This window comes from Balaenoptera borealis, assembly GCF_965194805.1.
Source record: "Balaenoptera borealis genome assembly, chromosome: 9".
NCBI classification, from domain to species: domain Eukaryota; kingdom Metazoa; phylum Chordata; class Mammalia; order Artiodactyla; family Balaenopteridae; genus Balaenoptera; species Balaenoptera borealis.
The window spans coordinates 20,572,246-20,595,997 of record NC_138873.1 but is presented as its reverse complement, the minus strand read 5'-3'; the positions used below and the strand labels follow the sequence as shown (position 1 = coordinate 20,595,997).

The 23,752-nt window shown below is 36.5% G+C and overlaps 1 protein-coding gene across 10 annotated transcripts in view; it reads left to right on the top strand.

Moving 5' to 3' along the window:
- UTRN (utrophin) overlaps positions 1-23,752 on the top strand; it is a 499,657-nt gene that overhangs the window by 231,176 nt on the left and 244,729 nt on the right. For all 10 annotated transcript variants that reach the window (XM_082405402.1, XM_082405400.1, XM_082405405.1 and 7 more), the window contains 4 exons: positions 4,769-4,983; positions 7,332-7,449; positions 10,360-10,565; positions 13,302-13,456. In XM_082405402.1, the coding sequence (XP_082261528.1) occupies positions 4,769-4,983; positions 7,332-7,449; positions 10,360-10,565; positions 13,302-13,456 (694 nt within the window). The remainder of the gene's footprint in view (positions 1-4,768; positions 4,984-7,331; positions 7,450-10,359; positions 10,566-13,301; positions 13,457-23,752) is intronic.

Below are 23,752 nucleotides of genomic sequence, written 5' to 3'. Positions count from 1 at the left end.
TCTTCTGATAGCAGCTAAGTGATGCTTTAGAAACAGGTTAAGTGAGTTCTACAGTCTTACCATGGTCCAGAAGACCATGTGTGGTCTGTCTGCTACCTGTCTCTGTAATCCCATTTCTTATCACTTTTTCCTTTGTTCATTCTGCCTCAAACACACTGGTCTTCTTGCTGTTTCTAACATGCCAAGAACATTTCCATTTATGGCCTTTGTGCTTGCTGTTTCTTCTTTCTTTCTTACCCAAATGTCCTTCCCTCAGATATTGCATGTTTCACACACTCACTTCGTTCAGTTCTCTTCTCAGATATTCCCTTCTTAGATGGGCCTTTCCTGACCTGACCACCATATGTCAGATATATCCTGTCTTTCTCCAAGATACATCCTGTTTCTCTCCAACTTCTTGCATCGGTTTTACTTCGTGACGTATATCCATTCACCCTCACCAGAATGCAAGCTCTGCGAGGTCAAGGCCTTTGTCTTACACATTCCCATACCTGTAGCATCTAGTCAAGTGCCTTGCACATTGTAGGTTCTTAATAGATATTTGATGAAACAATGAATGAATATTTAGGTTGTTTTCAATTTTTTAAAAGTACAGAAAGTGACAGTGAGGATTGGGCAGAATGATGTATGAGGTATTCTCTAGGGTATATGGTGGTGAATCACTGGGGTGATCGTGGTGAATATGGGCAACTTTACTTTGCTAGCTGCTGCCTAGACTAGTTGTTCCAGGTTACCCTTCCACCAGCTGATTGTGAGGCTTCTCATTGTTCTACATTGTTTCCAGCGCTCCAACATTTTATTCCCAGGACCGCTGTATGCTTTTTAAAATTATTGATTACCCCCAAAGACCTTTTGTTTGTGTGAGTTATGTCTATCAATATTTACCTAGTTAGAAAGTAAAACTGAGAAATTTCAAAAGTTATTTGTTTATTAACTTGTTAAAATAACAATAATAAAAAACATTCTGTTAATAATATATTTTATAAGATATTAACATAAGAAAGCATATTTTCCAAAACAAAAAAAACTTAGAAAAGTGATATGGCATTACATTTTTGAAAATCTTTAAATTTCTGCCATAAGAGAAGACACCTGGATTCTTGTATCTGCTTCTTCATTCGCTCTATCGTGATACCATATGTCATGTAGCCTTGAGTAAAACGCCACTCTACATTTCAGAAGGAATGAGCAGGAAGAGGCAAATAACTTATTATGATGATGATCGTAGTTTTGGCATCCACACCCCGTGGAAGGGTCTCTAGGGACCCAGAGCTCCCCAGACATCACATTTGGAACCTATGACCTGTGGAGATAGGGCACTTCATTTTAATTTGCGTTTCCTCAATTACCTGTGTGCTTGAGCCTTTTAAAAATATGTTTATTGTCTTTCTTATTTCCTCTTCTGTGGATTGCTGGTTGATGTTTTTTGAGTTTGAAAAAACTACTTTTGTTACTAATTCCTTGTCTGGAATGTGCATTGCAAATACCTTCTCCCTTAATCTGTGGCTTTTAAATTTTTTATTTGTGGTACTATTTTCAGAATTCTTAAACATTAATGATCTACTAATAGCTTTCCTTCTTGTGATTTATTTTAGAAATCCTTTATTACTCTGAAGTCATAAAGATATTCTTCTATATTTTACAATTTTAGTTTTCATATTCAGGTCCTTAATTCCACTGAAAATTAATTTTCCTAAGGTGCATGTGAGGTCAAAATCTGTCCCATCATCTTCCTGCTGCAGCCATGGGTCACCGCTTTTCCCAGCATCATTTATTGACCAGTAAATTCCTCCTCATTGATCTATAATGTAGTCTCTGCCAAGGTCAGGCTTCTTTGCCACCTACGCACTGTGGCTGTTCTCTTCTAGTGGTCTGTTTGAATGTCTGGATCTGTAATACACGAGGTTAATCATTCATTATTAGCTGAGTAATACAACTAAATATCTGGTAGGGCATGACTCTATCAAAAATAAAATGTTTTGACTGTTCTTGGCCCTTTTCTTTCCTATATTAATTTTAAAATCAAAATTTGAATGTATAATTTGGTCAAGTTACACACAAACCTGTTGGGATTTTTTTTTTAATTGTGCTGAATTTACAGATTGATTTCATTTTTTAGAAAATTATTTAAGCCTCATTTAATATACTGTATGCTAAAATGGGTCTAGATAGATCTAATAATTAATTCAACCACCTCTTGTATAAAAACTAAAGAAAAACAATTACCAGTCTCCCACTGTTCAAAATAAGACAAAAACATACAAACAAAAAATATAGAGAAAATATATATCAGATCTTCGGAGAAGACAAGAGTAAGTTCTGAGAAAACAGTCCCCCAAGACAGATTTATGGATTTGCTCAACCGAACTTTGTTAACATCTATATGTTAAAAAGAAAAAAAATTAAATCCTAAAATAGAAACACTGTTTTCAGCAATGTGATGGGGTTTATCCTTCTTGCATAAAGAGTTCATCCAAATTGATAAGGAAGCAGATAAAGAACACATACAGTTGTAAATTATACCATATTTGATTACCAAACATGAAGAATATTTATCCTCACTGGTAGCCAAGAAGACATGAAATGAAGCAATGGTGAAAGATGTGTGTTTATCCGTAGAGATAGAATTTTGTTTGTGTGGATGCAGGATGTTCATCAATTCCACACACTGCTGGAAGTCTAAATTTCCAACTTTTAAGGAAAACAATTTGGCAATCAGTAGTAGATACATTAAATTTTTTCACATTTTTTAACCTAGTAATTCTGTTTTGGGAAATTTCTACTAAGGTGGCAATCAGAACTGTAAAGAATACACAAAAAGATACTTCTTGCAAGTTCTTTTTTTTTCTGGTTTTTGTTGTTTTTCTTTTGCAAATTTTTTTTTAATTCAACAAATATTTATTGAGCACCTACTATGTGCCAGGTATAGTTCTAGGTGTCAGGGATTCATCAGTAAATACACATAATAAATAAGTGAAATACATGGTATATTGGAAGAAAAATAGAGAAGTGTAAGAGAGACTGTGCCACTGAGGTTGGCCGTGGAGCACAGGAGGAAATCAGGTGTGCTGAGAGGATATTGAAATTTTAAAAAGAATATCAAGAGACCTCATTTAGAAGATGATAAGTAGGCAAAGTCTAAGAGCAAAAGCACTTTTTTTGAATTTCCTTAATATTATTCTTTTTGTTCTCTGACGCAGTGTTGTGAAAGGAATTTAAATATCCTTGACAGATGGCTATAGCTGCACCTGTGTTAAGTTCTATGCTTCTTTACACCCAGTTTTTTTCCAGTTTTATTGAGAAATAATTGACATACATCACTGTATAAGTTTAAGGCATACAGCATGATGGTTTGATTTACATGTATTGTGAAGTGATTACCATAAATGGATCATCTTCTCATATAGATACAATTAAAAAAAGAAAAAAGGAAAAAAAATTTCTCCTTATGATGAGAACTCATAAGATTTACTCTCAAAAACTGTCCTATGTATCATACAGCAGTGTTAACTATAGTCTTCATGTTGTACATTACATCCTTGGTACTTGTTTATCTTGTAACTGGAAGTTTGTACCTTTTGACCACCTTTCTTCAATTTCCTCTCCCCACACCCTTCACCTCTGGTAACCACAGGTCTGATTGATCTCTTTTCCTATGAATTTTTTTCTTTTTAGATACCATATATGAGATCATACGTATTTGTCTTTCTCTGTCTGACTTACTTAGCATAATGCCTTCAAGGTCCATCCATGGTGTCTAAAATGATAGGATTTTCTCCTTTCTTATGTCTGAATTATATGTATACATTTCAATACTAACCCCTTATCAGATATACAGTTTGCACATATTTTTTTTCCCATTCTGTGTAGGTTGTCTTTTCACTCTGTTGTGTTGATGGCTTCTTTTGCTGTGTAGCAGCTTTTTAGTTTGATGTAGTCCCACTTGTTCAGTTTTGATTTTGTTGCATACTCAAAGAGTCAACACCATGACCCAGGTCAAGGAGCTTTATTCCTCTGTTTTCCTCTAGGAGTTTCATGGTTTCGGGTCTTACATTTAAGTCTTTAATCCATTTTGAGTTAGTTTTTTGCGAGTGGTGTAAGACATGGGTCCAAATTTACTGTTTTATGTGTGAATGTTCAATTATCTTAGCACCATTTATTGAAAAGGCTATCTTTTCTCCATTGTATATTCTTGGCTCCCTTGTCAAATATTAGTTGACCGTATATGCAAGCTCTTTTTTAAAGTAAAAGTTCAGGAGTAGTCTAAGTATCCAGCTGTAGGAAAAGAGGTAACCAAAAGTTAGAGACTATATACATAGATTATTACATAGGTGTTCACAGTGATGTTTATTAAAAATGACTAATGCTCATGTTGTAAAGGGAAGTGAAAAAGAACAGAAAATTACAAATAAAATGGCTTTACAATTAAAGCAAAAACATCTTGACAAAATAAAATAACACTCCTAATTTTCTCATGGTTGATGTACTTTTTATTTTATTTTCTCTTGATATCAGCGTTAGTTACTTTTGAGTTATTGCTGCCCTAGAATGTGGTGAGACTGTGTGTTTAATTGCCATTATGGCAACCAAAGACATATAGATACTTCAGGAAATACCATTGCCATTTCAGTATTAAAAAATAAAAACCTCTTTCAATTGTTTTACTTAAACTAAGTTTTACATAAATACACATACATGTCACCATTACATCACCACAGTCAGATTATCCTGCTGTGTTATTGATACTTCGCTACGTTTTTTATTTCAGCTCATCCCAGTGTCCAAAAGGTGGTGCTAGCATCATCTGCATCAGATATTCCTGTTCCGTCTCCTCGTCCTTCAGAAATTTCAGTTCCTGCTGATCTGGATAAAACGATAACAGAACTGGCCGACTGGCTGGCGTTGATCGACCAGATGCTGAAGTCCAACATTGTCACCGTCGGGGATGTAGAAGAGATCAATAAGACAATCTCCCGAATGAAAGTAGGTACCTAGTGTAAAGGCTTGTCATGGAAACACCAAGATCTGTTTGGATCACTTTTGTTTATCTTATACTCTGGGAGAATGAGCTTTAAAAAATTCTTGACCTGTCAAACAGCCATCCTGGGCTAGCTCTGATGAGTAAAGCTTTTCTTGCATTTGTGCTGTTTTCGTAAGAACAGGTTTAACAACGCGAGCTGTAGAGTCACTGTATTTTTATGATCTAAAACTGATATCGTAAATCCAGCCACATCAGTATAAATGTAAATTGGTGTTACATTTAATGCCTAGTGTCATGTAGAATAATTTGTTGAAGCGCCTTTTCAATTTATATTTCATAATGAGCTTATTTGTTTAATTGCTGACATCATAAGTGAGAATATCCTGACTACAGTTTTATTTCTATACATATGCCATCTAATATCAATTTGTAAAGTTCTTTTTCCCCATTTAGTGTGTCTTTGGTACTGGGCTGTGTGCTGTCTAGGGATATTGAAAAGAATATACCAGATAGAAACTGGGAATGAACCATGAAATAATAACAGCTCTTGCTAACTCTTATTAAGTGCTTAATGTATGCTAGGTATTTTTCTGAGTATTTTACATGTATTATTTCATTCACTTTAATAATCTTGTGAGGTAAGTATCAGTTTTATTCCCATATTAAAAACATGTGTGGCCAGGCACAGTCTAATAAAAGCTGCGGGACAGGTACACACCACCTGTAAGGGGGAGCCAGAATGAGGAAAGGGATTACCTCCACAGTGAAGGAAGGCAGACTACATGGAACTTTGACATTTAGAGACAAAATAAATGGCACTCCTGGTATAGGGACCAGGGTGAATAAAGACATGAGGTGGGGAGCATGAAGGATATTGGGTCAAGAATTGTGCAGGAAAGAGGTGTAGTGGGAAGTAAGAGAGCAAAGGCAGCTCAAGTTCACATTGTGAAGGAGCTTGTAGACCACGCAAAGCTCTTTGGACGTTTAGTCTGTAAGCAGTTGCCAAACATCTTGTTTTTCCCTTTTTCTTTTTAAAATTGTGGCTGGAGACTGATGATAACAATGCTGTGCTTGAGTAAGAAGACTGGGAATTGTGCACGAGATGCTTCAAACAAGGAGAAGAGCCCTTGCCGAGGGGCTGCGATGATGCCATTGCAATTAGCAGAAATCAGGCACAGAAGAAATGGAATGTGGATGAGGGTTTGATTGACTTAGTTTCAAATATGCTGTGTTGAGAGGCCCTTATGCCATTTGGAAGGAAATGATCAGCATTCATTGAACTGTTTCTTTGCGATTCAGGATTAGAAGTTGTGAATAAGCCATTTAGAAATAATATTTGACACTGTAGGAATAATTGAAATCTGAAAAATTAGTGAACTCACAGAGGAAGAGCTGGGAGAGAATCTTTGGAAATTGTTTTCTAATCTTTATGGCTATTAGTTCTATACTTAAAACACACCATTTTCCTGATGTTGCTAACTTTTCTCCCATATTTGTTAGTACTAAGAGACACAAACTTTCTAGAGCAGCAGTTTTTCATGTCTAAGATTATTTAATTTTCAGTTATTCCAATTAGGATTTTTCTAATACTTTACCTCCATCCCTGTAGATGCCATTAGTTTATGTTCATATCTGATGTAGGACAGATATGCAAAGCATCAGCTGCAGAAATCACTGCTGATGTTTTGAAAGCACTTTTTAGTTTTCAAAGAGATTTTCTTCGTTTAATTTCCTCAGAGTTGATATAGCTGAACTGCAAGCATTTTATTATTTCTTTTTGTGAAAATAAAAACACAGAGAGGGCTTCCCTGGTGGCGCAGTGGTTGAGAATCTGCCTGCTAATGCAGGGGACACGGGTTCGAGCCCTGGTCTGGGAAGATCCCACATGCCGCGGAGCAACTGGGCCCGTGAGCCACAACTGCTGAGCCTGCGCGTCTGGAGCCTGTGCTCCGCAACAAGAGAGGCCACGATAATGAGAGGCCCGCGCACCGCGATGAAGAGTGGCCCCCGCTCGCCGCAACTAGAGAAAGCCCTAGCACAGAAACGAAGACCCAACATAGCAATCAATCAATCAATCAATCAATAAATCTTTAAAAAAAAAAAAAAAACAACAAAACCACAGAGAGGTAAAGTGCCTTGCCTGGTGATCCAGGTGATAAGTGGGAGAGCTGAGACTTGAACCTAGGACCTCTGACTTCAATTCCTGCACTTTCTCCGCTACGTCACTGATGCATCACTATCTCTTATAGGAGGAAAACAACAACTTTGATGTCAGCACACCAATTTTGCTTTGTTACTATTTTATCATATGGCTTATTAACCTATTTTAACAATCATTTTGTCTTAACAGATCACAAAGGCTGACTTAGAACAGCGCCATCCTCAGCTTGATTATGTTTTTACATTGGCACAGAATTTGAAAAATAAAGCTTCCAGTTCAGATGTGAGAACAGCAATCACAGAAAAATGTAGGTTTTTAAAAAAATTATATATCATCATTCACTTTCCCTGAAAATGGTAACACACACACACACACACACACATACATTTGTGAAGATTATTCAACCAGAAATTAATATTATTTGATGATTTGATATTTGATACTCTATTAATAACATAGCTTTCCCTTGTTTTTTATTTTTTGTGAACATTGTCACAATTCCCTTATGAATTCCTGAAAGTATTAATATCATTACTTTTAAGTAATTACTGATACATTGAAGTTTTTTCTTTTAAGTTAGAATTTCTTTTAAAGGAACCAAAAAAAACAAAAGTTAGAGAAACCCATAGGAATGCAAATCCATTCTTCTGTTATATTCACGGAAACCAAATCTTACCGTGTCTCTTAACTCATCTTCTCAAAAGTCATTCCAAAAATATTTATTGAGCAGTTACTATACACCTGTGTGCCTGGCACTAAGTTGGGAATACTTTAGTTAAATACAAAATAAAACAAAACAAAAATTAAATACAAAACAGCAACAACAAAGTTCCCTGTTTCAAATTTGCTTTCTGGCTTAAAAGCATCCGTTAAATCTGTATGACGTACAAAACAAAGTCAAAATTCTCAAGAATGTCACATAGGGGCAATCACTGTCTGCTTCCATCACTCCCTTTCTCTCTTTAGCCCTCAGCACTGTCTGTAACTATTCTGTACTGTATATATTCTTTAAAACGCCCTGACATTTCTTAGTCTCCTTACCTTTATTCACGTTATTTTTTTCTCCTTGGCCTCTCCCCAGGTGAAATTCTACTCAGCAGCTAAAATGTCACCTTCTTTGTGAAGTCTCTCCCACCCTCTTTTAGTCTCTGGTGAACTATATTTTCTATCTTTAGTTCCTGCTGTGACCTTTTCCCCCATAATTTCATTGTAGATCTCACAGTTAATTCTCTCTCCCCTCCATAGATTGTAAATACTCCCCTTTTTGGCCCTGTGGGCTCCCCCAGGGCCCAGTACCAATTAGTTACTTAATAAATATTTATTTGTGGCAGAATATAAACTGGAAGATATTTTATTACCTAGTCTAATATTTCTGAAGGAAAGTCAACTATTCCCCCTATAAAAACTGTTTTGATTTCAAAATAAATGTTGCAGCAGCAAGGTTATTGTAAAAGATGAGTTAGCAGAGAACTTTTAGTGTGTCACAATATTGGTTTATTTTTACTAAGTAAGCCATTTTCTTTCTTTCCCACCTTTTTTTTTTAATTAACTGGTGGATTGCTTCTGCCTATCGAACTCTGGAGTGACCCTGTTTCCCATCACGTGGCAAAGGAGCTTCTCAGCTTTGGTGACACCAAACTATTTACAAAGGCTTCTCCACTTTGCGTTTTCTACCATCTTTTGTTTTTTCCTCCACCCCTCCTTTCTGTCCAAAGTTTGCTTTAAGGTTTTCTTCTCCCGAATACCTTCCTTTTTCAATTTAACTCCCTCTTTTTGTTTTCTCTCAGTTTTTTCTGGTATAGAGGCTGCATAGTCCGTATCACTATTCATTATATGAAAAACCACCCTCAGCCAGAGGGTGCTACCAATAGTAACTTGCTTTTTGCACTTATTTCCAATGAATAAGATAATTTGCTTATCTTTTATGATAAACCTCTGGTACTTGCTGTCACTTGATATCTTTAGTTTTATTTGTTCAGTATTAAAGGATTCTATTAGTTATAGTACTTTATGTAACTTTGTAACTGACAAGTAAACCATTACAATAAATTTTCCCTCTCCCTAAGTTAAAACGTAAGCAATTTATTTAAACTGTTAGATAAGACAGCATAAAATAATCTCACTGAACAATTTTTTAGAATTATCATACATAAGTATAATTTACACTTTTCTGAACAGTCTTAAACTGATAGCTCTTAATGGTTTACTATAACCCAGTATTGTTTGAAGAATTTTACCAAAAGGTCTCATTATGACTTAGGTGCAATGTTATTTTTTAGTTAAGTTCTTCTTGGCCTGGTGCTTAACTATAGCCCTTCAGTCTTTCTGGCATACAAGGCATCTTCTAGAAGTTTGTTTCTAGCTTTCTACCTACTTACTACGAATGGGTTGTTGAAGATATTTAAAGTTATTGCTTACTAGTACTTCAGTTCAAATCATGAATTGCCCCTGAAGTAATTAATCAAAAGTTCAAGTTTCCTTAGATCTCTTTTTCCTTGACACATGTTAAAAATACAAGAGGAAAGAAAGTAAGGGAGAGAAAAGGAAAAGAGAAAGAGACAGAAAGAGAGAATGAAAGAAAGAGAAATAGAAACAATAAAAAAGAGAGAGGAAAAGAGCCAATATGGATTTTTTTTAATAATAAAAAACTGCTGAGTACCTAGAACTTGAATCTAATTTACTTTTAGCGCTTCTCTTGAATATATAAAAACACTTCCTTTTAGAGAGGTTTTATGCTACAGTAAAACAAATGTGAAAAGTATTCTTAAGTATTTTATTTTCTTTTAAAATCAATACTACCTTAGAGCATTTCCTTAGAGGATGACAAGTGACTATATCTTTGGTCATAAAGTTCTCTCATAATGTACTGTTAAAATCTACCTTCTTCAAGTTCTGTAAATATAAATTAGGTAGGAATTTATTTTCTTTATAATTTTTGGCTTGTCAGTTTATAATAGTATTTTTATTGTGAGATATTTTAATGCATTTAAAATAGAGTTTAATTCAAGATTTTTTCTTCAAGGATGGTTTCAGAAATATATCAGTCATACAGTGTGGCAAACATAATAAAATTCCTTTAAAATGTATGTACCATTTTGCCTCCTTTCTCTTTTCTATATATAACCTTATTTGTGATGAATTTGGTATCAGGTATTTTTTCCCTTTCCTGATAGTTACTTTCTGGGATTTTAAAAAATATATATAATGCCTCCTCCAGTGGAAAAGGTCAAGAACCAGTGGGATAGCACCCAGCATGGTGTGGAGTTACGACAGCAGCGGCTGGAGGACATGATTATTGACAGTCTTCAGTGGGATGACCACAGGGAAGAGATGGAGGAGCTCATGAGAAAATACGAGGCTCGCCTCTATATTCTTCAACAAGCTCGAAGGGATCCGCTTATCAAACAAATTTCTGATAATCAAGTAAGACTCATTAGATACTTTCTGGCATTATCAATTTGTGGGATGTGCTTGTTTTGTTCTGTTGCTAACTGTAATTTTTAGGACCCTTGTCATAATGTTTTCCCAAGTGCTTAGAATGTACACTGAAATTTATAGAAAGAATTTGACGAGGAAGGTTTTTGAAAAATTTCTGGAGGCATAACAAATAGAAATGTACATATATCCTAGATTTATAGCTCACTGACTCTTTGCAAATGGAACTTACCCATGAACCAGCATCTAGAAAGAAAACATTTTCAGGATCCCAGGAACCCTCCTTTTGTTCCCTTCCATATCTACCCTGAAGGTATTTTTTTTATTTATGAAATCTCCTGAGACTTTCATTTGAGGGCTACTGTAGTGAACAAATCAAGTATTAAGTAAGTTTAGTTTCTTTTAATACCTTTATAACCAAACCATTTTATCAATATCATCATAGCAGGTACCTTTTTTGTGATTAGTTTGATTATAGAGTTGATGATATTGAACACTTATGGTATTTTTAAAGTGCTATTTTAAATCTCTACAATCATAGAAAATATTCTTGAGTTGGTGGTTATGGTTGTTAGGTTATACTTTGGTGTAACATTTATTTACCCTTCAGATAGCCTAAATGAAAGTGTACGCTTGTGAAGAATATAATAAAGGATATATGGGAAAAGTCTCAGAGAGTGTTTTTATTCTTCAGACATGTAGACTTTCCATGGTTACAACTTAAAAAGCAAGTGGCCAGGTATCCTGGCCAGGTATCCTGGTTTCCTGGATCATTCTCTGTGTTTATGCTATCTGCTGATTTGTCTTCACCAAATGACTCAAAAGTAATAATCAGCAAAGCCCCTGGACACTTAACCAGAGGAATACAGTTAAAAGTGATATCAATGTTTCAATCATCATATTCAGAATATTCTTTTCTTTTTTTTTAATACATCCTTATTGGAGTATAATTGCTTCGCAATACTGGGTTAGTTTCTGTTGTACAACAAAGTGAATCAGCCATATGCATACATATATCCCCATATCCCCTCCCTCTTGAGCCTCCCTCACACACTCCCTATCCCACCCCTCTAGGTCGTTGCAAAGCACCGAGCTGATCTCCCTGTGCTATGCTGATGCTTCCCACTAGCTATCTATTTTACATTTGGTAGTGTATGTATGTTGATGCTACTCTCACTTCGCCCCAGCTTCCCCCTCCCGCTCCATGTCCTCAAGTCCATTCTCTATGTCTACGTCTTTATTCCTGCCCTGCCACTAGGTTCATCAGTGCCATTTTTAAAAAATTAATTAATTAATTAACTTTGGGCTGCGTTGGGTCTTCGTTGCTGCGCGCGGGCTTTCTCTAGTTGCGGCGAGCGGGGGCTACTCTTCGTTGCGGTGTGCGGGCTTCTCATTGCGGTGGCTTCTCTTGTTGCAGAGCACGGGCTCTAGGCGTGCGGGCTTCAGTAGTTGTGGCTCATGGACTCTAGAGCGCAGGCTCAGTAGTTGTGGCACACGGGCTTAGTTGCTTGGTGGCCTGTGGGATCTTCCCGGACCAGGGCTCGATCCCATGTCCCCTGCATTGGCAGGTGGAATCTTAACCACTGCACCACCAGGGAAGCCCTGTACCATTTTTTTTTTTTTAGATTTCATATGTATGCATTAGCATACGGTATTTGTTTTTCTCTTTCTGACTTACTTCACTCTGTATGACAGACTCTAGGTCCATCCACCTTACTACAAATAACTCAATTTTATTTCTTTCTATGGCTGAGTAATATTCCATTGTATATATGTGCCACATTTTCTTTATCCATTCATCTGAGGTATCACCTCACACGGGTCAGAATGGCCATTATCAAAAAATCTAGAAACAATAAATGCTGGAAAGGGTGTGGTGAAAATGGAACCCTCCTGCACTGTTGGTGGGAATGTAAATTGATACAACCACTATGGAGAACAGTACGGAGGTTCCTTAAAAAACTAAAAATAGAGCTACCATATGACCCAGCAATCCCACTACTGGGCATATACCTGGAGAAAACCATAATTCAAAAAGAATATTCTTTTCTAATCAGCAGCGTAGTTCTATTCTGGAACTTTAGGGTGGATTTTTCTGCTAGTCGCTACAAAAATCATTTTAAGAGCATTCATTTGTCATTTAGATTTCATGGGGAGTATCTTGATACAAGCGCTCTCAGAGGTGGAAAAAAATTTATCAAGGAACCAATGCCTATGGACATACAGCATCAATTTAGTTTATTCAAGCAACTCTCAGTAAACCTTGCTTAGCTACTGGATCCACCCAAGCAGTTAACTTTGTAAACAGTGATACACAGTGATCCAGGGACAAGAAGACTTCCATGTTGTTGCCCTTTCCATATCTTCAAGCACATATAGTGCACATATAACTCTATAGTAAGTTCATTCCTATAAGATACATGTTCCCGTAAGGATCAGATATAGCAATAGGAATGAAAGACGACAGCTGGTTTGAGGAAGTAAAACATATCAAAGAAGAAAAGACAGTAGTCTTTTAATGTTATCTGCTATGTACCTGATCACTTTTCACTTCCAGAATTATTTTTGTTTGAGCTTACGTGCAAGAGTTTGTTTTATAATTTGTTTCCTTCTTTTGATATCTGTGTCTATAACGTATTAAAACCTACCGGAAGGACCGGTGTTTTGGTCATACTTGTTATTGAGTGATCCAGTCTAACAATTACATCTGAAATTACACCTTAGATGTTGCTTCAAGAACTGGCTCCTGGTGCTGGTATCGTAATGGCATTCGACAACGTCCTGCAGAAACTGCTGGAGGAATATGGCAGTGATGACACGAGGAATGTGAAGGAAACCACGGAGTACTTGAAAACATCATGGATCAATCTAAAACAAAGGTAATGCTAAGGCCCTGGCAGGTATATGTATGTATGTATGTTGTCAAGTTGAGAATTTGATTGCTTTGGCTTTCTCATGGAAGCGTGTGGAACAGGTCACATATTTTATTATTATTTTTAAATGTTTATGCTGTACTGAGTTAGTATTATCACACTTAGTACAGAGTGTATATTTATACATTAGGTACTTGAATTTCTGCAATGGAATTTTTCCTTGAATGAGTCTAAACCTTGCCCGTGATCATTTTATGTGTTCTGATTTTCTTATGCCTCTTGGCATTGCCTAGAGTACATTTTGTAGTACTCTGATGGTAAGGAACACTTAGGTATTACAGAGGCATCAGGGTAATATTATCCCTAACGGTAATTAAAACAGTATGCTATTTGGTCAGGTCGTCCTCGGTTTTGGCTGAGAACACACGGATCCACACTAGACTCCTGAAGTATACTAAGTGTATGTTGGGCTTCAACTAACTTATTATCTTTTCTTTTCGTTACCCTGTCTCATCAGTATATTTGGAACAGTCTAAAATAGCATACGGGTTTATAAGAGAAAATTTTCTGTCACTTGAGCATCTAGAATTTGAGGCACTGTAAACAATGGTTAGCATCTCTTTAAGATTGCATATTTACATTCATCATCAGTAAAAAAGTGTTTGCTTCCTGCATAGTACTGTGAATACCTGTGTCTAAATGAAATTATGGTTTCACACATCTTGAACATTCAGATGCAACTGCCTGAAAGCTAACTTGATATCAAAACCACATTTATTTTGCAGTGAATAAAATGGATAATATCAGAACACTTTATGATATATATTACTCGTAATAAAGTATGGACAAGCATTTAGTAACGGTTTGATATGGAGGTATTTTGTACATTTTTAGAATGTCATTTTTAGTTAGAATCTCTAATGTAAATTTTGGGAAACTCAAAGAAAAGAATTATGAGTCAGTATATGAACATGAATGTGTCGCTGCATATCCCTAGGATTCTGGAGAAAATAAAGACAAGGATAGCAATACAAAACTTCAAAGTGTTTAAAGCAGAATATAGTTATAATATTGGTCTTGCTAGCATTTTAGTACAACTGCTTTTCTCTTGTTGTAACAGGTAATTTGGATAAAGTAAGAATCCCAAAACTAAGGCAGGGAAGAGGAGGAATTAAAAACAGCTTTAAAGTACAAATTTCTAGTTACAAGATAAGTTCTGGGGATGTAAGATACAGCATGGTGATTATAGTTAACAATACTGTATTGTGTATTTGAAAGTCACTAAATCTTAAAAGTTATCACAAGAAAAATGTGTAACCATGTGTAGTGATGGATATTAACTAAATGTACTGTGCTAATCATTTTGCAATATATACATATATCAAATCATTGTTGTACACCTAAAGCTAATACAGTGTTGTATGTCAATTATATCTCAGTTAAAAAACCCAGCCTTAACATTAAGAGAGATAGTCCTTAAGCATACTTTATCTATGTGTTTCCACAGATTCTATCTGTAAGAATTATGACTTTGTTTTTATTGTAAACAATACCAGAAACATTGATCACTTAGGAATGTGTGGCCAGCTTTATTTAGCAACTCCAGTTCTTTTTTTGCTTTTACTTTGTAAATATTTTAAGACAGCCTACTGCAGTGGTTAGATTAGATGGAAGAGGCAATTAAAGATGAATTATATTCCAGGGTGATCTTTCATTTATCATAGCTAAGACAACCACAGTGTTCCAGTTTTATGGTAGTTACAAATCGTTGTCTTTATTCTATTTTCTTTCTGTGTTTTAGGGGAAATAAGTAAACATGTTAATATTTAGACATGATTTAGGTATATTATTATCTATAAAGCAGAGAAAATAACAACAAAATTGTGGCTCACGGGATCCCATCATAGTGATAGCTGGGTTTTCTATGTATTGCCAGGATTTTCTCTTTTAAACACAATGATATTTACAATTTTTAACTGTTTAATTGAAGATCTTTCTGAAATATACAAATCTTTCCTTGCCTTCTTTAGCAAAGTACATGAACCTATATTAAACATTTTTTGAATTCTTGGCATTATTGTTATGAAGAGAGAATTAAGAAACTATAAGGGCTGTACCTGACCTTACAGTTCATTTAAACAGGTGTTTCTCAACCTTTTTTACATTATCCACCCCGCCTAAGGATCCTTTTCAGATACTTGCCCACAGGACATTTTAATACTGCGGGTATCCTGTGTATCTGTTTCTGTACTTTATAGTTACGCTTTATACGTAAAAAGAGTAGATTTTTCCCACTCCCCTCCGCCACCTCGCACCACCAAGAACCATGTATCTCTTCCATCGAGAATGCTTGGCTTACTCTAATGCTCCCTCAGACAAGTTAAATGACACGTTCAAAGGCACATGGCAGAGCCAAGATGATATTTTTCTTTACTAAATTATGACAATGCTCTCCACGCTGTGAAGAATTGGTGGTGAATTTTTTCAGGCTGCTATGTTTTGTGAGATTTTGTGCTTCGTTTTTAGCGTATAAATTTTATTGGGCATCTCCTAGTTGTCAGGCTCTGTGCTAAGCTCTTCACTTGCATTATTTTATTTAATTCTCTCAGCACCCATAGGAGATAGGAAGAATTTTCATCAACATTATATCGATGAACAAACTGAAGTAGAGAGAAGTTAAGGAACACCCAAGATCATACAGCTCATATGGGCAGAGCTGAGATTGGAATCTAAGCCTTTTTTGACTGTGCAGCTGGGCTTTTATCTTTCTTTAAAAATCGCTTTATTTTTCTTCTTTGCTGTCAGAACTTCAGCTATTGCTGATGACGGTTCTGTGTACCCACCTCTCAGATCTTTGTGATTCTGTTTACTGGTTCTTACCTGTGTTGAGTTTAGAAACCAGATCTGATTAAAGATATGGGGGCCTCTGCTACGAATAAATGTAACTCTCTCCAGTACATGGCCATTGTGCCTGCTGTAGTGGCCCTGGAGCACCTTTACACCATCGCTTTTCTCTCATCTCCCAGCCGTATTCTGAATGTACATTGTAGTCAGCCAAATTCTGGAGGGGTGAAGGGTTATTATATTGCACATGGAACACTATTATTATGGTATAATATATGAAATTTAATATCAGCATTCAAAGGAAATGTTTTGTCTGAATTGCAATTGGACTAAGTCATTTGGCCATTCACGATCCCTTATCTACCACGCCAAAATCCAATACTCACTGATAACAGAAAGCTTTGAATTGACATGAGGCTATTTATTATGGTCTTTATTTATCCCGCTTAGTGTGAATAGCCTTGTTCCTAGCTGCAGAAATATTAATGTGTTTGCTGCCTCAGGGCGTAGTTGGGGTTAACATGTCATTTAGATACATTCATAATAATAGTTTTCTAATGTACAAAAAATTATTAATTCTTAAACATAACTGGCTCCCAGTATTTTGGATTCTGTAAACAACAGGTCTGTCTCTAACATTTTAAACTAATTGACATATCTTGACTACTATTCTTTTTGCTGGTGAAAATTTTTTCTTACATCTCTTAATGCCAGTTAACAAATTTTGCAGTGCAAATTGAGATAATGATCATTGAAATGGGCTTATAGTAACTTTCAGAGTGTAGATGCCTCATGTGGGTCTGAAATGTTATTTTAACCCTGGAGTGCATATGTTCATGTATATGTGTATGTATATACACATACGCACATACTTGCACACATACATACACACACATATAGTTATTTATGCTGAAATATTATGAAGGAAATGAGACAATATAACTTTATGTTATAAAGAATATCCTATAGATCATTAATTATTATGTATTTTTCTCTTTGCCCTCCATCCCTCGGAAGCCATCTTTTGCTGCCTACTTTTAGGCATTTCTCGGTTTGTACAGGCAGGATGAAAAGCACAGTGGCTGTGGTATCTGGCAATCCTTGATTAACATCCCAACTTATTCACTTAACATCTGTGTGAACTTTGACCAAGTTATTTCAACTCACTGAATCTCAATTTCTTGGTTGTAAAGCAGAGAACATATCTAATGGGTAAGATTATTGTTAGGATCAAGAATTAGGTATAAAAGTTCCTCATACACGGTATGTGCTCAACAAAAGTTTACCCCAAATTATCATCATCTGCTCTGTCATATTATGTCTTCCTTATAAATCTGTTGCCCTTTGGTCTGTTGTACAGTACTGTGTATGGTTAAATTAGTGGAAGGTTTAGTCATCGTCAATTGTTTGTCTGTAGTCATTTTGAATAGTCTCTATTTACATTAATGAGAAAATAATTGGTTATCTGATTTACTGAGTGCAATATAGATATTCTAAATGTTTATTACCAGATGAAACTTTTAGAAAATGCAATTTTCTTGTTTAGTGTCTTAGTCTGTTCAGTCTTCTGTAACAAACTCCACAGACTGGGTGGCTTAGAAACTACAGAAATGTACTTCTCAAATTTCTGGAGGCTGGAAGTCCGAGATCAGGGTGCCAGCATGGTCGGGTGAAGACCCTTTTCCGGGTAGCAGACTTCTCGTTTCCCTATGTGGCAGAAGGGGTAAGAGAGCTTTCTCAGGCCTCTTTTATAAGGTCATTAACCTCATTCATGGTGGCTTTGCCCTCAAGACCTAATCATCTCCCAAAGGCCGACCGACCTCCTAATACCATCGCATTGGGCATTGAGATTTCAACATAGGAATTTGAGGAGGACAGATACATTCAGACCATAGCAGTTAGTAAAATCATCACAGTTGCTGAATTTACGTTGCATTTAAGTCTTTTCTGCCTAAGCAGAAGTCTAACCATCCTGGAAAGAAAGGGTGTAGTATTTTTTAAAGTTTATTTCATGTGAGAGCCACAAATACAGATTTATCTAGTGAAGGAACTTTCTTCTTTAGAAATGACACTGTCTTTCTAATTAATGTTCATTAACTTGTTAATAACGTCCTGCTGGACATGTGGAATGCACATAGTTTACAAGGGGTTATATAAATATTGTGTATACTAAAGACTGAATTTGTGAAGCCCTTGATTATTTTGAAAACATTACATTCCAAAAATTTGAATTTGCCTTTGATTGCTTTCCCAGTTATTTTTATTGTATATTTTGAAACTTTCATTATTTCTGTTATTACTTTTTCAGCAGTGATTGTTTATTGTCCCAACTGACTAATAAAAATGAAATGTTCTTCTTCAGCATTTATCCATTGTTTGATTTGGCCAATTTCTTTGAACTGTGGTCAGTGGAGATACTCATATGGGGATTGTGTCCTATGGCCTGACATCAACCTGGCCCATCCTTTGCACTCTTAAAATGAATGTTGTAGCAGCTGTCACTCCCAAATTAATGAGCTTAGGTGAAAAGTACTGGTAGCCATATCCTTTGAGCCTGTACGCTGGTATGAGGTTCAGAGATTTGGGTCAGTCGATTTGATTTATCCTCTCCGAAGCTTACTTCTTTCCCTAAATGTTACCTTTATTTTCCAACCTGTTTCTTTTATTTTCATTGCTAGCATTTTGTTTTTAGTTTTCCCTTCTGAGCTGGGAAGGAAACTGGTAAAGAAGAAAAGTGTAAAAATTATACTCTTCTTTATTTTCCTTTTTTGTTATATTGTTTTAATATTTCAAGTACTGTTTTATTGCCTTTGAAAAAAATTTACCAATAATGTCTTTGTGGTACATACCTAACAATACTAATGTTTTCATTTTGTACATATCAAGCTCAAGCAAGCAGTTATTTTCTTAATGCATTTAACTCCATAATAAACAACCTAAAGGACCAGTGCCTGTAGCCTTTGTCTTTGCTTTCATTTGTTCTTTTTTCCCATGAGTTAGTTAATTAAATGTTTATTTATTTAGCCTTATCTTTGTCAAGCTCTGTGATCAGCCCTGAAGCTTCAGCCATAAACAATGCCCTGTGCCTACCCCCCAGGAAGCTTACCTTTCATAGGAAGAGCCAGGTAGTAAAAAGAAAATAATACATAACTATAGATGATGATTTTGGAGGCAAAAGAAACTAAAGAAGTGCTACCTAAGAGAGGGAATTATTTAGCTCGGCTAAATTTAGAAAGCATAATGCAGAAGGCAGCATTTGAGCTGATTCAGGTTAAGAAGAACCATCTGAAAAAAATTCTAGGGTCAACAGCAAAGGTAAAAGTCATGAGGCAGGAAACAGCATAGAATGCGGTTGAAATATAATTAATAAGGGGGCTTAAGAAGTGGTAGAAGAGGGAGGCAGAGGCAACATTATACTGAACTTTATAAGACATGGGAAAGGGTTTGGATATTGTTAAGTACAATGGAAAGCTATTGGAATCAGTAAGCAAGGGATGACACTATCTAGTTTATAATTGAACTAATTGAATTCAATTGAATCTCGCTTAGTCTTATGAGGAGAATATATTTTAGGGGTGTAAGAGAATAATTGGGACAGCCAGTAAAGAAGTGATTGTTGTGGTCCAGGTGAGAGATGGTGGGTATCCTGGGATATTGTGTGCCAGCAATGGTGGAAAGAAAGTCATGGCTTTGAGATGTACTTCGGAAGTAGAAAAGATGTTTGATGGATTAGATATGTAATTTGGGGGAGTGGAAACAATCTAAGATGGCACTTTGTGAAAGGATGAGTGGTAGTACCATTCACTGGAAAAGGCTGTGGGAGTTTCTGGGAGAAAAAAATCAAGAACTGGATTTTGACATGCTCATTTGAGATGCCTATTAGATATCCAAGTGTATAGGTCAAATAGATAATTGGATATGTGAATCTGGAACTCAAACATTCCAGAGCTCAGATAGGAACTGGGGAGTTCTAAGCATCTACAGTGGAGGTTAAATCTGTGGGATTGGATGAGATCACTGGGAAAAGAATAAAGATGGAGAAGAGGGAGATTGATTGAGTCCATAGAGTCTAGGGTTTGGTGATGGAGCAAAAAAAGGAAAAGAGAACAGAAAAGGCTCAGAAAAATCTTCGAATGAAGTAGAAACAAAATCCAGGTGTTCAGAAGTATAGGGAAGAGAATATTTTTAAGAGGGAATGGAGAGAGGATAATATTTCTAAGAGGGAATGATCCATTGTGTTTAATTAGGCTGAGAAATTCGAAAAGATGACACAACACCATTCCTGGAATTCCACATTTTGGAGATTCTGGTGATTTTGAAAAGAGCAATTTCAAGGGAGTAATGGGGTAGAAAGTAGAGAAGGAGATCAAGTTGGGGAAATAGAAATGATTTGTGGAAAGATCACCAGAGAAGTTTGTTGTAAAGAGGGGCAGAGGGATTAGGTAGTACCTGGAAAGCAATGAAGGTTAAAGAGAGGTGAATGACTTTTCTTTAAAATGGGACATGAGAAATAAAGCATGCGTGTATGCTCATGGGAATGATCTAGTAGAGTGATGTCAGACTGAGGTGACAAAGGAAGAGGAAAGAAGTCCTTCCGTTGATAAGGTGAGATCTGTAGAATTGAGTTTGGTAAGAGCTGGGATGCTTTTTCCATTATGACAGGAAGGATGGTGAGATGATGAGTATAGATGCATGTGGATTGGAGCCTTCGTAGTGGGAAGATGACATATTCTCAGTGCAATGACTTCTGCTCTCTTTATGATCCATGAGGCGTGCTCTCAGTGAGGCTGGAGGTGCGACTGAGAGAAGTTTGAAGAAAGAGGATCGGTTGTAGAATCTAGGTGGGTGGGACAGAGAGCTCCCTAGGGGAACTTTAGTGCTGGGCAGTGATGGGCGCCTATTTGTGATTTATAATAATAATGTAAAGGGAAGATAGCCCTGTTGTGGTGTTCTTTAGCAATGTGTATCTACTCTGAGGCAAGTAGGAAGAATGCAGATGAAAGTCAGTTGGAGAGGGAACAGGGGAGAGGAAGATATTTGTAAGGGAGTGGAGACCGGATGCCACTAGTCCGTAATGGTGTCTATCATGTCCCTTTCCCTGGGAGGTGCAGTCCCTCACTGGAGCCTATGGCTTGGCAAGCAGATCTTGAGTTGGATTTCAGACTCCACTTACCTGCTGAGGCAGTGAGCAGCCTATGTGCAGTTACCATGGACCTGGAGGTCAGTATATGAGCATAATGGAAAATGTCTTCTGCTTTGAAGGAGTAGGATTTTGCCTGGAAGATGGAAGAACAGCGGCTTGGAAGTAGCAATTCGAAGGAGGCGGACCCTCATTCCAACAGTTGTTCATCATGAGGCATATAGGGTCTGAGAGAAAAAAGAAAAAAACTTCGTTAAAAGTCTGCAGACAAATTGATGGCACTAGGGAAACCAATTTCACTTAAGACAGGGTAAAAGGATTGATCTGAGGAATCTCCCAATCGTAGAATAGGTTTCCAGGCTTCATGGAAGAAGGGTTTTGGGGGTAGATTGGGGAAGGTATGGAGCAGTATTGGGGTTATGGTCCGGTATTGGTTGGCTAAGACCAAATATCTGGTAGTGACTTAGTTAAAAGGGAAATAGGATGTGGTGTGATAAATCCTCACACAGGAATAGTTCTGTCTTGAATAGCGGGGTTGTGGTTACCTCTCTTAAGCTTCCCAAGTGGTGTGGTATTAGCAGCTTAGAAGAGTCTGCTTGAGTTCCATGGAGTGAATTTTTAAGTGCTTGATGATGACCCAATCTCTATGCAACAGAGACTGGTCACAAAGTACCATAGATGGTTGGGGATATCTCCAGTGACTAATTCTTCATTAAATCCACTGCATTAAAGTGTGCTTTAATATATTTCCTAGCTAAATGATACTTTATACACCAAAGGACAAATTACCTTGTGAAGGTACTCAATGGGAAGCTTAAAGAATTGTTTCATTGTAAGTTTTTTTTGTTTGTTTTTTAAAAAAATTTATTTATTTTATTTATTTTATTTTTGGCTGTGTTGGGTCTTTGCTGCACATGGGCTTTCTCTAATTGCGGCAAGCGGGGGCTAATCTTCGTTGCATTGTGCAGGCTTCTCATTGTGGTGGCTTCTCTTGTTGCGGAGCACAGGCTCTAGACGCATGGGCTTCAGTAGTTGTGGCACGCCGGCTTCATTAGTTGTGGCTCGCAGGCTCTAGAGCGCAGGCTCAGTAGTTGTGGCGCACGGGCTTAATTGCTCTGCGGCATGTGGGATCTTCCCGGACCAGGGCTCGAACCCGTGTCCCCTGCATTGGCAGGCAGATTCTTAACCACTGCGCCACCAGGGAAGCCCTCACTGTACGTTTTTTACATGCCACTCAAACTACTGATGCTACTGTTTTCCACTCTAGAAGAGAGAAATATATTTAAATCTCATGTAACTGTAAATGTCACCTTTAAAGTATACCAAAATTTAGCAACACATATCTGTGCGTTTGCTAAGACACTCTTTTCCATTGACGTCTTAAAAAAAAAAGACATATCTATTTGTGTTCAGACACTCTTTTGACCAATTATAAGCACATGCACATTTGATTAAACAATATTATATCTCGTAGCTTAAAAATGAAGCATTATTTAACATTTAAAATAACATTTTAAAAAAGTCAGTTATATGGGTGGCCATGTTTTGTAATGCTACAAAATGACTATAAGCTATTTTGTAGCCTATCATAGTTGCTTTTATAACAGAAATCTCTTTAAAAGATAAGAGTTTACATTTAAAAAATCCCAGTTCCCTTTAATATAAACTATTATAAATCTGCCACACATGCATTCTTTAAATCTTTCATGAGAAGTTATTTATACTTTCAGTCTGCACCATTTCTTGCATTAAAGAATTCTATAGTCTGCCTCTTCTGTTTGAAGTAAAAAATTTTTTTTGCTAAAATTATCCTTCTAAACTTCAAAAATTCTGTCTTTTAGGTTTTCAGCCTATCTTTATTCTTTATGATTTGTGGGTTTTACAAGATTTTTTAAAAAAAACTTCTCTGCCTTTGTCTAGTAGCCATAATTTCCTGAACTTAAAATCATTTCTTTTTCTTTGCTAGTGTTCCTCCGTTATACTCTCTCGTTTGCATTTCTCAGAGCTTCCTCCAGCTCTGTTCTGATCTTGAGATGTAGCAACCAGAACTGCCAGAGAGAAACTCTGCACTGAGAATCGTAGACTAGTGTAAGGTCAGTGCTGGATGTGATCTTAGGAATGAATCTTCCACATTAGTGCTTCCCAACCTCTTTGTTGTCTGCATACCACGTATCTATTCCCATCAGTAAAGTTTCATTTACATGCAGTGATCCTTTTTTTTTTTTTTTAATTAGAGGAAGGATTTCTTTTTTAATATTTATTTATTTGTTAATTTAGGCTGCCCTGGGTCTTAGTTGCGGCATGCGGGATCTTTAGTG